At 50.9% G+C, this 17,865-nt stretch overlaps 1 protein-coding gene across 1 annotated transcript in view; it reads right to left on the minus strand.

Annotated features, from left to right (window-relative positions):
* Nucleotides 1-258: 258 nt before the first annotated feature.
* The window catches only part of PLXNA1 (plexin A1), a 115,331-nt gene continuing 97,724 nt past the window's right edge, over nucleotides 259-17,865 (minus strand). Inside the window, exons 24-32 of the mRNA XM_059479831.1 lie at nucleotides 16,704-16,850; nucleotides 15,749-15,908; nucleotides 15,089-15,192; nucleotides 14,572-14,668; nucleotides 13,731-13,921; nucleotides 12,875-13,044; nucleotides 10,980-11,192; nucleotides 7,912-8,062; nucleotides 259-4,563 (exon numbers count right to left, since the gene is read on the minus strand). Coding sequence (XP_059335814.1) covers nucleotides 4,468-4,563; nucleotides 7,912-8,062; nucleotides 10,980-11,192; nucleotides 12,875-13,044; nucleotides 13,731-13,921; nucleotides 14,572-14,668; nucleotides 15,089-15,192; nucleotides 15,749-15,908; nucleotides 16,704-16,850 — 1,329 coding nt within the window. The 3' untranslated portion in view covers nucleotides 259-4,467. The remainder of the gene's footprint in view (nucleotides 4,564-7,911; nucleotides 8,063-10,979; nucleotides 11,193-12,874; nucleotides 13,045-13,730; nucleotides 13,922-14,571; nucleotides 14,669-15,088; nucleotides 15,193-15,748; nucleotides 15,909-16,703; nucleotides 16,851-17,865) is intronic.

Consider the following 17,865-nt stretch of genomic DNA (forward strand, 5'->3'; position numbering starts at 1 on the left):
ATTTAACATGAGCCACCCAGGAAAGGGGCTGATGGGGAAGCCACCTAAATCCCCCTGTGAGTGTCTGGAGCTCCTTTGGTGGGTGTTAACAAGCACACCTCAGGACCCCCACACCCACACATGCACTGCATTGCTGGCACATCATGATGCTATTTTGCATCACATCCCCCCGGCACAGCCACGGATTTGCCCTCTGCCCCCAAAGCTGCCTGCTCCATGCACCCACATCACCCCCAAAAACACAGGCAAAACACCAGCTTTAGCAAAAATGTTTAATCTCTCCTTGATGCATGTGTTTATTTACAAGTACTAAATCTGAAGAACATTAAAATAGGAAATAGCAGGATATTTACACGATCAAAGGGTGCTTGACCAGCCATGCTGGCCTGTTGCTTCAAGTCTGAAACAATCACAGAAAGGGAATCTGGACTCCGGAGTATGATTCTTTTTTTTTCCCCATTTAATTTTCTAAAACTATCAGAATTCTCTGCCTCTTTCCAGACCCACCTTGGGTTTCCCCCTGCTTCCTTAAAGGACAGCTTGTTGTGCGCTTTGGTCAGGAGCGGGTGAGCCTGCGGGGTCCCCACCTGTCCCCCTGCTCCCTGTCCCCAGGCTGGGCCAGGGACAGCTCTGGGTGTGACATGGGGCTCCTGGCTAGGGGGGACACTGCCGGGCTGGGCTGCACATTTTTTAACTCCAAATTGAAGGGAAAGGCAATGAGAGCAGGGAGGGACCCCCTTGCTTGCAGTGGTGGGGGATCAGCCTGCACGGTGCAGCTGCCTCTGGAAATGCAGGCTCACAACAAGGGGTGCTTCTCCATCTCACCCCATTCTGGGGCATGGGCTACACCAGCAGGAAGAGGAGTCTTGTGGATGCTTCCCAGCTTCTCCACACCTATTCCCCTTCCGAGGCAGGGTCTGACAGGGCTGTTCTGACCCCACCAGGCTGGTCAAGGATGGGTGGGCAGCTGCCTGGCACAATTAAGGACGCTGGGCATCATGCGAAAGGCAAAGGTAGCACCAAGAAGCGCCAGAGGCTGCGGGCAGCACTGCAGTGCCCACCCCACTGACCAGCACCCTCCCTGTCAGGGGCAGCAAGGGACCCCCAAGCAATGGGGAGGTGCTGGGGTACCCTTCAGTGGAGCAAACCACAGACACGCCAAAGCTCTCCAGGAGGAAGCCAACAGCAACTCATCCCAAGGATCACACTATGGGCAGTCAGCATCACCAGGGGGTTGGAAGAGCCAGGTCACAGCACAAGGGGAGCCCAGAAAGCAGAGCCACACCATGGCACTGCCAGCCTGCCCAGCATCACCTCCCCAGGAGCCTCTCTGCTGCCCAAATCCATCTCAGACCCACCATGGCCAAAAAACTCATCTGTCCCTCCAGGCTGGCTGAGGGAGCACCCACAGCATTGGTGCTGGGAAAGCTACAGGCTAACAGACCTCAGCAATTTACAGTGCCTCCAGTCCCCTGTGTCAAAAGGGAAACTTCCAGGGAGGTGTTCTTGGAAACACATCTCCATCCCCTCTCAACCACCACAAAACCCATGTGCTTGGCTGCCCCAACAGCAACCAAAGCTCCCCAAGACACTCTTACCAGTGCAACAGGCAGAACCCTCTCCAGTCCTGGATAGAGACCCCAAGGGCCTCGCTCCCCTTCCAGCACACCGCAGCGATCACCGACGCATTGCCGCCATCCTCCGCGCCTTTTCCAGCACCTCCACCAGCACCACGCAGCCAGCAATGCCACAGGGAAGAAGTTTTGCACCAAAGGGAGCTGCAGGCACCCCTCCACCCCACCACAGCAGCAGTGGATCCTACAAAGGGACCCCCAGAGGGTTCGGTCCCACCAGAGCACCCAGAGAGACGCTGGCAGCCAGCAGTGGCCCCAGCACAGGGCACACAGCTGTCCTTTAAGGCTCTCCAAGTACCACATTTGAGATGTGAACCTCTAAAGTCTTTCTTTTTGCTGTTTCTTTTTTTTTTTTTCTTTTGGACGAGAAAGTGGCAAAATAATTTCAAATTAAAAAAAATAGGCAACAGGTCTAAACAAACCTCTAATATTCAATACTCGCAGTTTCTTTGTTTTATGGGTTTTTTCTTCTGTTTCTTAAAAAGATCAACTCAGACTAAAATCTAGCACAGTCATGCAACAGCCCACAGCTCTCAGAAATCCAGCGACAGCTCAGGGTTCGTAGGTTTGGGAAACAATTATAAATTCTTTTTCAAACAGTTTTGCTGTTGTGGTTGGATTCTTTTGTCATCTTTTTTTTTTCTTTTCTTTTTTTTAATCAGCATCTTCTCTCCTTTCCCTCCTTATTAAAACAAAACAAAACCAAACAAAATTACAACATAATGAGAGATGTGCAGGCTTCAAACAGTTGTTCTGCATGGTGAGAAAGGCTTGGAAGTTCCTTCCACACCATTTGGTATCCTTTTTTAAATTTTTTTTTTTTTTTGCAGTGGTTGTTTTGTTTAATCTGGCTGTGTAAATTCATCTCATTTTTATATTGGTTCAATTCTCCTTCAGTTAACTATACAGCACCCCACTGGGGCACGAGAATTAGATTGTAACCACATATATATATATACACACTTTTATTATTTTTTTTTAATTAAAAACTTCATTATTTCTCCCTCTCCCCCCCTTAACTTGCAATTTAAGGGAATGGACAGAAATCAGCTGGGCTTCTCTCCACTTGGATTTCGACAGCCATCCGCTCCTGGCAGAGTGTGGCCCCATGTGCTGTGGCCTGGGCAGTGACAGGAGCTCTCAGTACAGAAAAGGAAAGGGTTTTGCTCTTTTTTTTTTTGGAAGTTTTTGGTCACCTGCTGCTCTTCAGGGCAGCATTCAGCACCTTTTCATCTCTGGAAAGCACAAACCCACGAGGAACTGACATTTCCAAGGGGGAAGCTGAGGGAAAGACCTCAGGTCCCCAGCGAAGCCCCGTCAGGGCAGAGGCAGCGGAGGGGAGACAGGGTGACAGCAAGGAGAGAAAGGGGGAGAAAGAAGGAAAAGACAGAGAAAGAAAGGTCAGTCTTGGGTGGAAGGTCCTGCACACATTTGGGCTCCCCAGGTAGAAGAGCAGGTGACATCCCCATGGCAGCCAGAATCCCAGTCCCTGCATGGGCTGGGAGCCCAGTGGGGTTTGCCAGGGGGATCCCAGGCAGGAGTGCAGGGGAGCTGCCTCCCCTCTCGCTGGGGATCTGCTCTCTTCCCCTGCATCAGCACAAAAAGATGATGGGCAAAAATAAATGCAAAGGGGCTTTGTTAAGGCGGCTCCAGTGCCAAAGAATCTGACACAAGAAGCCAGGCTGGCTCTCCATCAACCCTCCTGACAGCCCCCAAGGCCCCACAGCCATCCTCCACCCCACGTCATCCCAGGACAGGCAGGAGCAGGCAGCACTGCCCAGACCAGCCCACGGCCACCGAACCAAGAAAACAAGGACAAGCTCAACAAAACACCAACCACCCCTCAGCAATCACCCAGGAAAAGAAAAACCAGCCTTGGGATCTCCCTTCCTCTCTGATTTTGACCTCCAGAACCACTCAGCAGCATTAAAATAACAGCATCTATCCAGCTAACAAAACTCCCAACTTTTTTTTCTTCAATTTTTTTTTTTCGCACTAAACAACATTCAAATAAAACATGGCACAGGACATATTTTAGAAATATCAAAGCTCCCTTTCCTGCCCACCCCTAAAGCCCCAACCCCAAATCTCCCCAGCATCAGTCCTTTAGCTTATCTCTTAAAATCGTTTTTGTTAGTTTGTTGCAAAAAATTCAGAATATTTTTCCCCTCCCATTTATTAATTTTTTTCCCTTTAAATTAAAAATTTTGTTTGTCTCGTGTAAATTGTGCAAATATAGCAGTTAACACTAGTGGCAGAAGGCCAGAGAGAGAGAGAGAAGGGGGCAGAGACAGAAAAAGAGAGAGGAGGAGGAGGAGAGGGGGTGGACAGCTGGGGGGAAGGAAGGGAGAGCAAGTCAAGTACAGTAAAAATAGGAGCCCACCCACCCTCCCTTCACCAAAGTAACAACAACATCCAAACGCCTTCCTAGGAAGCCCCGCGGTCCCGACCCTCCTGTGCGGGCTCAGGGACTCTGCCCGAGCCAGGAGCGCCCAGCAGGTCCGTGGGGCAGCCCAGCCCCTTCTCCTCTGCCCCCATGGCCTCTCTGCAAGGTCCCTGCTGCCTGCCGTGGGGCTGGGGCTTGCTCTGTGGCTCAGGGAGTTCCATGGACGCTGCTGCTGCTGCTGCTGCCCTCGGGGTTCGTGGTTTGTTCCGCTAAGCGCGAGGTTTCTCTGGGTGGCCGTGGGGAGCTCCCGCGGGCCCGGCCGGTCCCAGCCCCAAAGTCTTGTGCCCACAGCTGCTGCTGGCCGGTCCTTCCTCCCTCCCTCCCTCTGTCCATCCGTCCGTCCGTCCTGCCGCCCCACTGCCGGACGCTGGCGCCGCCGCCGCCTTCTCAGCTGCTTAAGGCCATTGTGTCGATCGCCTGCTCCAGCTTACTCCGCAGCCGCTGCCTCCGGGCCTGCTCGTCCTTCTCCAACGCAGCCAAAATCTGGGGAGAGAGGGAAGGAGAGACAGTGAGGAGGTGCCCTCCTATCCAAAGTGGCTCCTTGAGGGCATCAGGACACGGGGATGTGGCCCCATGGGAAGTGTTCTTGTGCCCCAACAGGGCCAAAGGAAGTGCAAGGTGAAAGACGCCACTATGAGTGGTGCCATCCACAAATCAAGCCCACCAGGACCCCCAAAGGGTCTGCAGGGACACCCGGGACCTGCCTGACACAAACGAGGAGCCAACCTGCACATGGGAAATGAAGAAAACACAGTCAAACAGCAGGTGAACCCCAAATCCAAGCCAATGACACCTTCCCACCACATCTGTGACTCCAACAATCCTGGAACTACTCAGGGAAGCAGGGGTTGTGTTTCAGAGACCACAGTCAAACCATGAACTGGTTCCACAAGCACAAAAACACCAAATCCACAAGGCTTCAGTGTTAAAAACTGTCTCATTTCATCCCACTGGGGGACAGTGGGGTGCTGGAAGGGGACATCAGACAGATGCACCAGCAAAGCCTGGGAGCCCCCACTCCTGTTCAAGGGGTGCACCCACAGACACCTGAGAATGACTTTCCTCCCCTGAAATCCTTTCTCTAAACAAGCTGCTGATAAGGATGACAGACTGCAGGCTGGAGGGACAGTCCTCAGCCCTGGGCTAGATGTGACCATGCCCCCAGGCCTGGGGAAGGACTAGTGTAGAGGATGAGACTCAGAGTAGGGAAAAGGGAGTAACAAAGTGCAAAACAAAGGGGCAATTGCCCTCCCAGCAGCCAGGAGTCTCATCTCAGTAACAACACACCAGCAGAGCAGAAAAGCTGATTTGAAAAAACAAACCTGACAGAAATCTCATCTCCTCGGGTGAGCTAGTTGAGAGAGCAAATTTTTTGCAATTATATATCAAGGCATCCGTCAAAGGGGACTTGATTAACCATTTCATTGGCTGCATAATTGGAAACCAACTGTTGTATAATTAATAGACTTACTAGGAGGCAGGCAAAGTCCATCAGGAGCCCTACAGGTAACTTCTTAATGGAGAATCAGCTCCCTTTGATTAAGAGCTGCTGCAGCACCGGCGAGTTGTTGAGAGGCAGGCAGAGCATGCTGAGGAGCATCCACCACTCTGCCACAACCAGCCTCTGGCCACCAGGACACTGGATCTCCCCCAGGCTATTTTGGGGCAGAACCAGGCTGTTTCCTGGGGCAGTAAGAGATGCCTGATGGGGAATCTCTCCCCAAAAGAGAAAGAAAAGCTACATCTGGGCACTGGTGTCAGCTCCCAATGAGGGGGAATATCACCAGCATCAGCTGGACACATCTGATTTACCTCCTCTGGCAGCCACATCTTAGGGAAGCAGCTGGACTGGGAAGAACTCATAGATTCTGCCACAAACCTGCTACTGGGAACACTCCTCCCCATCCATCTCCACAGATGCTCTCAGCCCTCATTATACACACAGAGTAAAATACCTGTAGTGACACACAGAAATCAAAACCCCACATGTCTGAAAGGTGCCTGGGCTGGAACCAAATGAGATTGGTCAGAGAAGTGAAGGGAAGCCTATTCCCCCTACCTGCCTCCTCTGCCTCTCCCAACCAGACAGAGGTATATCCTGGAATGCTGAGGTGCCAAATGATTCCCAAACTGCCCATGCACTTATTTACTCTTATCTCAGCCTTATGGAAACAATGCAGTCAAAGGAAACCTGTGCTGAGTGTAGAGACACCCAGGTTTGTCACCTGCTGTAAGGAGCCAGGACCACTGATTACCAAGATGCAAGTACCCAAATGAAAATTAATTATGATTTTCATTCACAGCCAATGACAGCATATTATTGCACTGAACAACAGGAAAAATTATTCTCTCCCATTTTGCATCAAAGAGGGTGCAATCGGGCTGCATATAATTGTGCTTAATGATGAAAACAAACAAAGGGAACAGCTGCGATTTATTAATCCCATTACAAATAATAAAAGAAGTTCCTGAGAGCTGTGAACACACTTGTGATGCTCAGAGAGCAGGCAACAGCAAGACACTCAACAGATGTCAGGCTGCTGTTGGCAGGCAAGAAGAGGACCTGTGCCCCTAAAGAGCAGCTCATTGGTGCCATGGGTTCATCTCACATGGTCCCCTCCATGATCTTGCCCAGGACTTGGAGGATTTATTTAAGGATTGTGGGACTTCTAGCCTAGAGGAAATGAGCAATGGATGATGGCTCAGGGATGATAGCTGGACCACAGCAAATCTGGATTGCTCCACTTTCACTCTCATGGTAGCCACAGAACTGTGTGCAAGCTGTAAAACCCCAAAAGCCCTTCATGGCCAGCCCACTTCCCAGAGCAATAGGGGCCTCTGGAATGTGTCATCCAAAATCATCCTAAGGGCTGGCACAGAGGTCCCACCAGCACAGTCATCAGTACATGGCCATCAGCTGCATGATGACCACAGCATCTTCACAAGAACCAGGATCTCCTCTTCCCTCCTGTAAAGCACTGAGTTCCATAGGATATTGGCCACCATGATTCCAGAGCTGACCTTAAACCCAAGAGCCAGGTCTGCTACAACTTGCCCATGGATTCTTTAAATTCCCACCTCAAAGAGGCAGTGGGAGAAGCCTCTTTGGATTGCTGCATGGTACAACAGGCACCCCATTTCCTCTCCTGGCTCTGAGTGGGAAGATGTTCTGGCACTCTGTCACTTGAATTAGCCACCATTCAGATATAGTCATCAACTCCTTTATTGGGACAATAAAATCTGTACTATCCTGCTATGTGTATAGACCTATATTTTACTGTAGTTACGTATTTTATTGCTTTAATAAGATGTAGGCTGTGGATTTGAGAAGAGTTTTGAGAAATTAATTTGTATAAATTACAACAGAGGAGTTCTTAACCATCCTTACTGACAACCATAAAACAAGCACTGGAGAGACCACCACATCCTCTAAGATCCCTGGGGAGAGGAGCCAAACACCACGTGTACAGTTCCACAGCACTGGTACCACCATGGTGCAGGGTTGGTGGCAGTGAATAGGGGAAGGACGCTGAGATAATGCTGGGAACTCTGCAGCCTCATGGAGCTCATGTGCCAAATGTGTAGAAAAATAGGTGTTTCCCACATTACTCACTACAGAAAATATGAGGAATGAGCACTGCCCACTCCAGCTCCTGGCTTCATGCCTCCCAAACCTTTCCTTCTCCAGCAGCCCAAGCACAGACATGGAATATGTTACTATTCCACATTTCACGGTTTGTTTTTCTATAGGAAAAAGCAGGGGACTGCAGAAACAAGGACAAAAGGACTCAAGTGGCAGCTCAGGCCTGCCTGTGCCTCACCACATCTTACCTCATCCTTGTACTTGGTGATGTAGGAGTAGATCTCGTGCAGGGCACTCATGCTGTTGAACTGGCTGAGGTGTAACCGTGACTGCTCTGCCAGGTACGCGCTCATGTCCTGGTCACTGATCGCTGGCATTTTAGCTATATCTGCATAATATCTGCAGGGAGGAACACAGGGGTGGGTCAGAAACAGGGACAGGCACGAAGGGATGGGTCCCCACCACCATGGTCACAGAGAACTTGCCTGGAAAGGCAAGTGAAGAGCATCTTTCCTCCAAGCAGGGACATACAATCACCCATTTTAACACTGCTCATTAAGAGCTCTCTGAGCATTCCACAGAGCAGTCTGCACAGTTAAAAATGTGCTCCTGATGGAGCAGCACCCAGCTGAGTCCAATTCTGCTCACCATGCTGGGAAGCCAAGCAATCTTGCTCTAAGGGATTTTCCACCCTCTCCTAAACTACACATTTTTTGTCCTTCCCATCCCATTGGCATGCTACATGCACCAGGACCCTCCACACCTGCAGTAGCACACAAGGTTTTGCTACTACTCTCCTAAGGTCACCATGTGCCTAAAGCCATCAATGCCCCTTTGCATTCAATTAAATACTTGGGTTGTGAACACATGACAAGGTGACATCCTGCCCCTGCAGCAATACACGTGCTGTGGCAGTGGAAAAACAGAATACCCAACAGGATGTTGATCACAACCTTGAGAGGACAAAGCTGCAGCATTCCCTTACAGCAGGAGTTACACCAAGCAGACACACCAGTGGACTGGCTGCTGAGGACTTTTTGGAAGCCAGGGTTGTGTCCATAGGCCTTGTTTTAAAAGCAACCCCACCCCCAGCAAATAAGCTCTTCCAGCATTTCCACCTGGAAATGCAGAGTGCCAGCCTCTCTCAGGTTTGCTCTGCTCCTCATGACTCCCCACTTGGTAAAGTTTCTGGTGCAGTGATTAGCACCACTCAGCTGAACGCTGAGATGGAACACTGCTGAAGCACTTGGATAGGAGCAGATGGCAGCAAGACCACTTGAGAAGATGAATATGAGGATCCACTCCATCCCACTGCACTGAACTCAACTAGTGATAAACCACTTGGGTAGTTTTAACAAAGAGGCTCATTCATACCCAGAAAAAGATGCAAGGATGCTGCCAGGAGAGCAGCGGTCTGAGGTGAGGACCTCTGACTAAACCAGGCATCTCCTACACCCCCAGAGAGATCTCACATCCCAGAAGGACATCCCCTAAAGCAGCAGTTTCACACTCCAGGTGTTATCATGACATATAGGGTGGGAAGAAACCATCATTTTTCAATACAAGTGTGCATGGCCCACATGGACCAAGACTCCAGTCACACCATCCATTTCCAGAGGACACCTGTGACCCCAGCAGTAGTCCCTTTGGGTTTCCCCAGGTTTCCCTCTTCCTAAGCCTTTCCCTGTGCTATTCCTGCCTCAGATTGGCAGGATGCCCTTCTTTCAGCTGGTGCCTGAGCCACAGCAGCAGACAGACCTGCTGTTGGGACCGGCAGTCCCACTCAGCCACCCCCACACCACTCCCATCCCTCCTCTGCAAAGCTCTGTGACTATAACTGTGCCAAAAGCCAGAAGTGCTGATTATGCCACAAATCCCTGTAGCAGAGGAACAGTAGTAGACACAGTCACCCCTTGCACAGGACATCTCTGCCCCCTGCTCATCTGCCTCTGGGACCATACTGGAGGTAAGCAATGGCAGGAACATCTGTCACCACTGAGATCTCCCACCTCCTCCCCGGGGACGCAGAATGTCTAGACCAATGTTTAACTCAGAAATGGTTTGATACCTTTTTTCTTCCAGGCACATACACAGAGCTGAATATTTTTGTCATAGAGATGGTAAGGTCAGAGAAATTCACCTTATGAAGCTTGTGATGTTCCTGTGGGACCCCACTCCAAAGCCCCATCCAGCCCCATGCAAAGAACTTCCCCCTATTACAATGCAGCTCATCTCTCAGCTCAGGCATCATATTTCAGGGGCACCTTTCCTTCTGATCCAAGCCCTGCCTTCCTTGAGGGAAGACACTTGTCTTTGTACTTGCCTGTGAAACAGCAAGCATGCTGATGGTGCAACAAAAATATCTGTGTACAAACAGTACCCAACGATGATTTAGGCTACAAAGTTCCACCCTTACAAACAAGAGAATATGACATTTACTGTTGTCTGGACATCCTTCATTTAGTTCATTCTGTATTTGGTCAAGATGCTGAAAAAGGGCTCTCAGTTATGAAAAAAGCAGAATCTTTAGCCCAGTACAACATCATCAAGGAAAAGTTGCAACAGCAACCTGAAATCTGGCATTTTTTAAGTTTCACGAAGTTCCATTTCACAAGATGGCAACATTTTAACTGTAGCTCTACTTGGAGGGCTTTGGAGGACATCTCCTAGGTTTCTCTCCCAAAAGGATAAAGCTAAACACAGCATTATGCCTGAGTGCATCAATTTGCAATCAGTCTCATTCAAACCCTGAACCTTTAACACTACATTAATTCAGCAGGACTGAGGGACATCTCTCCTCAGCTAACAGGGAAGGTGGAAGCTGTTGGAAGGTGTCAGGGGACCTGCTCCCCTCCCTGCTCCTCAGCACAGAGACTGCAGCCTGAGCACTGGGAAATGATAATTTTCAAGCATTTCAGCAAAAACTGCATGTATTGTTGTGATACAAAAAAAGCACCTCTCTAGTCCAAGGCTGAGTTCTCACTGCTCTTCAAAAGCAATCAAGCGAGGTGTTAGTAATTCCCTAGTACAGACCAAGTTTTTACAACAGAAAACATCAGGCAACCTAATAGTGGAGGTTGCTTTTAGCACCCCTTAAGCAACTCATAAAAGGCTCTTTAAAACAATCATTGCAAACTCATTCCAGGAGACAATCATGAGAAAGCATCATCCCCCAAACAAGAGGACCACCTTGTGTGAGCATTAGGACAGTCCCGCTGCAGCCAGCTACCAAGAGGAGCCCTCCCAAAAACCCACATCCTCACATTAATGAATAAGTCCCCCAGGAGAAGCAAGGAGCTTTGCCAAGTCTACTCACCTTTCTACCCAGCTCTTGTAGTTGGGGATGTCCTTGGCATACAGTAGTTTGTTGGAGGGAGAGTCCTTTCCTAGCTTGTGCTCAGAAGTTGAGCAGGAGTCCATAAATGTCTGAGCCACCACGGATAGGCAGGCATCAGTAATACTGTTCTTGTGAATGTCGAACACAAACTGGGGGTTCTTAATCACATTCACCCAAAAACGTAGAGGTAGACTGAGGGATGAAGGAAACAGGAGTCAGCACCTGAACCACACCCTGCAGGGCAGCTGGCACTTAGATGCACCTCCAGCTGTGGAGAAAGAGCTTCCCATGACCCAGAATTAGGCAGGTTGATTTTCCCAGCATTCCAGGGATGCAAACACCCTGGGTAAATAGCCATTCCCCCTGCCCACCCCAACAAGGCTGCATTTCTCCATGAAGAAATTCCTCAGCACTGCCACCATCCCCAAAGGCAAACCAGGGCAGTGCAGATCTGTGGTTTCTCCAAGGATCCACTCTCCCTGGAGAGACCTTGCTGAGCCCGTGGGTCAAACCAGGCATGGTCCCTTTCTCCTACATTAATAATCCATTTGAAGGCACTGTGTGGCATTTCACACATCTCCCGTGGCAGAGGAGGGAGTTAGCTGGACTCCTCAAGGGACTCATTAGCACATTTAACACCAGAGGAAAATTTAGGTGGCCTCAGATGCTGGAAATAAAGCTCTCAGCTGTAGAGACAGCAGGTCTCCTGGCGAGCCATCGACTGGTTGTTTGCCGCTTACTGACACCACATGCCACCCTCCATGGCTCCCCTTCCCAATCCTGCTGGTCCTCTCCTCTCCTAGGAGCACCTCAGAGCCCCCCCCCACCAGAAACCCTCCTCACTCTGTCATACTCCAGCACCTACACTCAGTGAATGCTTTTATCTTAAAGAAAACACACTTTGTTCCCCAGGACTTTCCTAATGAGGGTACTGGGTGCATGTACATATTTCATTTGTGAAGGGAATGGCCTGGAGAAATTAGCTCCACATGTCGAATTAGCGCCCAGAGATAAGCACAGGCATTAGTATGCAAGAGCCTGTGTGCCCAGCCCCTGAAGAGTGGGGCTTTTTTCCTTCCTTGCCTTTCACTCCTTCTTTTAATATAGGAAGCTGAGTTATAAATCAGTTCCGAGCACTTCCACGCTCTCACATCTCCATTTAAAAATGTTTCTTTTCCTGCCCTGCTAATTGCAAACAGTTACTGAACTACACAAAAGCGATTTGGCTGCCATTTAACAAATGCCAGACACGGGGAACATACGTACCCATCTCCAGTCACAGTAAAATCAGAGAGATGAAATCAGTGAGGCAGCAGAAATGAAAAATGCCAGAGGGGGCTGAGGAGCCAGCACCTGCCTGAGCCCCAGCACAGCACCCAGGAGTGTCACAGGAGTGTCACAGGTGGCCCTGCCCCAGCGTTCAGTGATCAGCAGAGGAGGGGCTGGCTCTGCAGGCAAGGGCAGGGAGGATGTGCACACACAGAGCTCTGCTGGCTTTGTTTGGGCACGGCTGAGTGACAGCCAGAGTGTGGAAACACCTTCAGGACAGCAGAGATGAGAATCCGGGCTGGCATCCCTGGAGGAGCCCGGAGGATGGAGAGGCCAAGGTGAGATGGGAACACAGCCCTGAGCACTGCAGCCATCAGGGGGAGCGTGGTGCTTGGGATCTGGGGAAGGGCTGAGGGAGCACTGCATTCCTGGGATTTTTTCTGCCAAGGAAGGCATGAAAGGGATTTACCCACACCCGAAATACAGAGATATGGGCCTCTCTTGTCCTGGATCATTTCCAGGTTCATATTTCTGCTCCCTGCGGGCGGGCTTGGAAGCTGTGATGTTCTTAGCCCACCCCCCAGCCCACTGTGCTTCTCCATTACCAGTTACTCTTCCAGGTGTGCCTGACATCATAATCATTGATCTGATGCTTATCAGCTTGTTCATCCAGGAAATCAAACATGTATTTGATGGCGAGGGGCAGTGCACTCCCACGGTGAGCTGTGCTGAAGATGGTCTCAAACAGGTCATCCACAAACTTCTGCAGGGTGCCCTGGGGAGGAGAAAGAGAAAAGGGCTGCTCAGCAACACCCTGGGCCAGCAGAGAGGTGGGTCTTTAACTAATGGTCAGCCTCTAACCAATTTCACTTCTATTCCTACACCTGAAAGAGCAAGTGTAGGAATAGAAGACAGTACAATCTGTGTAACCCTGCTGGTTCTCAGTGGTTTATACTGGGAAACAGACACTGCAGTGATGAGGTATCTCCTTCACTGTATGATCTGGCATGCTAAAAGTATACAAAGAGAAACACCATACAAAACAAAAAAAGTGTTGTATGTGCTGAGGGAAGTGGAACATGCTGCAGTGCCAAATGCCTGGGTTAATCACCCTTCCCACACCACCAGTTCTGCAGTTTTATCCCAAACACCAGAGGCACCTACCCCAGGGCATGTCTACTTTGCAGACCAGCAGCTGCTCAAGGATACAGGGAATAGTAAAAACACCAAAAGGTGCAAAGAGCAAACAGGAAAATCTACTCAGGGAATATTCACTGTAGTTTCAACACACAAACCCTTCACCTCCAGCTCAGAAAAGAGACCAGGTGAGGACCTCTTCCTGTGCTAGAGCAGGAGGCTAACAGAAGAACAGTGCTTACCACTTTTGGACAACCCAAATCACTACCCATCCCCAGCCACATTTCCAAAGCCAGGCACCAGCTCTGGCTCTCTGGGCCATACCTTGGTGGCCAGCAGACGGGTCAGGTAGATCTCAGAGACCATCTTGCTGCCGCGGTCGCCCTCCCGCTGGTCCATGTGGTCGTGGTTTTTCACCAGGTGCCAGAGCTTGGTGCCGCTCTCCAGGTCGGGGGTGATCATGGGGGTCCGTGAGCGCAGGCTGTCGGGGCTGCTGGCTGTCCTCAGCATGCTCTCTGCAAGCACAGGGGATGCTCCCACCCTGCCACCTCTGCCTCACCAGCAGCCCCAGCATGCCCCTTCCCTCCACAGGAGCTTTGGGACTCAGCCTCTGCAGCCAGCATAAGCTGGGAGCTCTGCTGTGACCATCCTCACAGCCTGCTGGGCCACAGGCAGGCCTGGCTGATGCACAGGGGCGAGGACAACCATGGAGGGAATTCTGCAGAACCTGTCCTGCTCCCAGCATGCAAGTGCCAGGATCACAGATGCTTCCTGATCACACTATTCCCTTCCAAACCAAGGCTGAAGTACACCTGCCAGTACATTTGTGGGAGTCTTCAACTCTGCTCTTTAAAGTGCTAAGTGCCTCTGTGCTTATTTTAATTAGATTTCAGGGGAATAAAAGGGAAAGGATCCCTTAGCAGCAGCCATCTAACATTTGCCTTTTTCCCCTGAGCCCAACACACTGCAAAGAAAGATGGCTCTGAGGGCACCTGCTCCCTCTCCAACACTAGAATAGGTAGCATTGTGCAGGAGGGCTGGGAGTTTGGAGGACTTTGTTCACATGAGTTACAGTTATAGTCATTTGCCCTGTGGCTTGGTCCACATGCCCAGCCCAGTGTCACCTCCCCAGCCAGCCCAGAGGAGGATGCCCATGTGCACTCACCATATCTGCTGAGGGATTTGGTGAAGGTGGAGGAGTTGGAGATGTTGTAGGCTGAGTTCTGCTTGGGCACCAGGGCTACCGAGGAGCCATCTGTCACCTGTGAGCAGAAATGGGCTGAACAGGCTGCCACAGCAGAGAGGCACAGGGGAACAGCCCCAGCACGGGGAGAAACCAGCCCCAGGGGGATGCAGTGACACTGCCACCATCCCAGGGACATCATCTCCAGCAAAGGAGCCTGACATAGCTCTGTGACAGCTGGGGGAAGGGGAAGAACAGGAACACACCAGGAAGCTCAGCATGAAAATGGCAGAGTAAGGTCAGAGTGGGAAACAGCCTCTATGAGCCATGGAAATACCCCATTTAACAGGACCACGAACATGAGGTGCAGGCAGGAAAGTGACTACAGACCTCCTGGAGAGCTGAGCCCAGGCCCTGACCAAGCTGAGGAGGGAGAAAAGATGCTCAAGCTCAAAGCAGCTGGTGACTGCTCCATGCTCTCCATCATGGACAGCCTTACCTGGTAGTGGGCCAGGGTGTTCAGCCTCTTCCAGTCATTGTCAATCTTTGTGGTGACATCCTCATCCTGCAGTATGATACGGGCCATCCTGCCCTGCCGCCACTCTGCCCCCACGAGGGAGAAGGATTCAAGGATTCGTGGTTAGTGAATAACAGAAGCATAAAGATAAGGCAGGGTAGAGCACAGTCCCAAGGCATCAAATTAAGAGGGCTCCCACCCCTCTCTGAGCCCCAGGGCTGATGGCTATCAATGTGTTGGACAAATCCAAGTACCCAGGGAAAGACAGCATCAGTTTGACCCTGGTGACTGCTACTTTTGCTACTCTCCACTCCCCTGTCCCACCTTTAAGAACAGGACTATTAACACTGCTCTCAAGTATTGCTGGCCTCCTTGGAAGTGTCTCAAGACACCTCAAGCCTGCAATTCAGGCCCCAGAAGACAAAGGGGGCTCTTCTCCCCACCCCTTCCACTGGCAGGATCCACAACCTCATGTCAGGCTCCTCACACACAGTCAATGCCACCAGCATGGCAAAGTGAACTGAACAAGCACAAATGTGCTTCTGTAGGATCTGTTGATCCTGCCCTGCACAGATTTATTGGCACTTCTGCCCTTAGCCACATCCCCGTTCCCCACAGGGCAGTGCTTGGGCTCTCTCTTACCCAGGTCCATGTCTCCAGCTTTGGGTCTCTGGGAATAGGGCACGCCCTTGTAGACAGCATCCAGCAGCTTCTCCTTCACCTGCGTGATGGTGTCGCAGTTCAGCACCTTGACAGGGATCTCTGGGGCATTCTCATTCTCAGGGTTCACACAGTTGAGGGTCTGCACAGGGTCAGAAAGGGTCGAGTGAGAGGCTGTGACACACTGGCTGCAAAGGCGGGTCCAAGGACACAAGGCTACAGCTGTCTACAGGCCGTGTCTGCTCACCTCCTGAGCTGCTGTGGAGTTGTATCCTCATGGCACATCCCTGCTCCCCTTTCCCCACCTCTCCCTGCCACCCTCAAACCTCCAATTCCCAAAAGGGAAGCACAGTGTCAGTGAAGGAATCCATGCCCAGTGCACCAAAGCCTGTTGAGAACAAGAAATGCCCAGGCACACTCCACTCCCCTCCCAAATCATCCCTGTGGAGACTGAGCTGCAGGTGAAGAACCAGCTGCAGGCTCAGCCAGGGGAAGGGTCTGGCTTGTCATTTAGCTGGACATAGGACATGGCTCAGAAGAAAGAGAAGAAGTATCTCCCCATCTCCTGCAGTAACCTCAAAGCTCTAACTTTGATCCCCACCAAACATGAGCTCCATATAGCACAAGCTCAACACATCTCCCACCCAAACCTGCCATTGCCAGGGGTTTGCTTGGAAAGATATGGAGCAGGATTTAGTTCATGTTTGGCTTCCTTGGGCCCATGGCAAGAGCAAACCTTACCAAGGAAAGGCCCTGCTTCTGACCTTGTCTGAGATGGGCCCCACTCAGGCAGGGTGAGAGGCACCCCAGGAACGCTGGAGAGAACAACAGACAAAATTCTGTCTGAAAGTATTTTGTGTGCCTCCAAGATCTTGTTAAATAGGACCTGGCAGTCCTGGCAAGCACCAGTACCACTGAGGCTTCTGCTTGCACTAACCAGCATTTTGTAGTCAATCTGCTGCCGGATGAGCTTGTCCTCACTGAGGGAGTAGCGAGCCTCTCCTGTGATGGCATCAATGGGTCCCTTCTCCATCTGCTGCTTGATGGCACAGTAGAGCATGAAGAGTGGTTCCCCAGCACATTCCTGTGGGACAGGGGGATGGAGGAGAGAAGAGAGAGGAGTTAGAAGGTGCAGGCACCGGCTTTGCCTTTCAAGAACCACCACCATGTCAGAAGTCTCCTGTGGCCCTGCAGCATCAATCCCTACACGTGGCATTACAAAAAGTCTTTATCCCTTGCTCAAGACTGCGAGGAGCGAGGTCCATGGTAAAATTCATCCTGTGAAGGAACTCACTGTCTCCTTCCAAACCCACTGGAAGTTGTTTTTCTATCAGCCTCAGATACCCAGGGCTTCTGGGTGAATTCTGCTCATTCTGCAAGCCAAAGGTCAGCTAAAAGTGGTCAATTCAAGTCTACTGAAGAGTAGATTGAATCTGGGGACCTTGAGTATGGAATATAGCCTGTCTTTTGAGCTGCTCCAGACCTGAGGACTGGAAAAGGCACACTGCAGTGGGACAGCCTGGGGGCTCTTGCCCAGATACCACAATGCAGTTCTGACACCTGCCAGGAGCCCAGTCCCACATGAGAGAAGGTCAAAGGAGGTTTCTCCAAATGACAGCTGGGCACAGCCAGCCAGACCCACTGGAAAGGAAAAGCAAGGGAGCAACCCACAGACAACCCTACCCTAAGTCTCTAGGTGATAGAGGGGACCAAGCAATGAGATTTCCTCCATTTGCCACCTACACATGTCCACTGCCAAGGCCCTGTAGTCAGAGCCAGCTTTAGCTACCAGACAGAGCCACAGCAGCATCTATCTCATACATGTGAGGAAGGGAAAGGGAAACTGGACCAGACACTTCCCCCTAAAACATGCTGGATTCAGAAACACTAAGGGACCTGCCAAAGTTGGAATCACCAACCAGCCTGGGGCCAGGATTTGGCATAGCAGGACTGGGAGTGGACACCCGTTCATAACCCAGAGCCCAAACACGTCCCCTGAGCTGCATCCCAATGAGCCCTTGCAGGTACAGGCATTAGCCCCAAGGCAGAAAAAAGGGAACAGAGAGGATGGAGAGAAGTCCCAGCAGATTTTACCCCTC

Source organism: Ammospiza nelsoni, chromosome 11 (assembly GCF_027579445.1).
Source record: "Ammospiza nelsoni isolate bAmmNel1 chromosome 11, bAmmNel1.pri, whole genome shotgun sequence".
NCBI lineage: Eukaryota > Metazoa > Chordata > Aves > Passeriformes > Passerellidae > Ammospiza > Ammospiza nelsoni.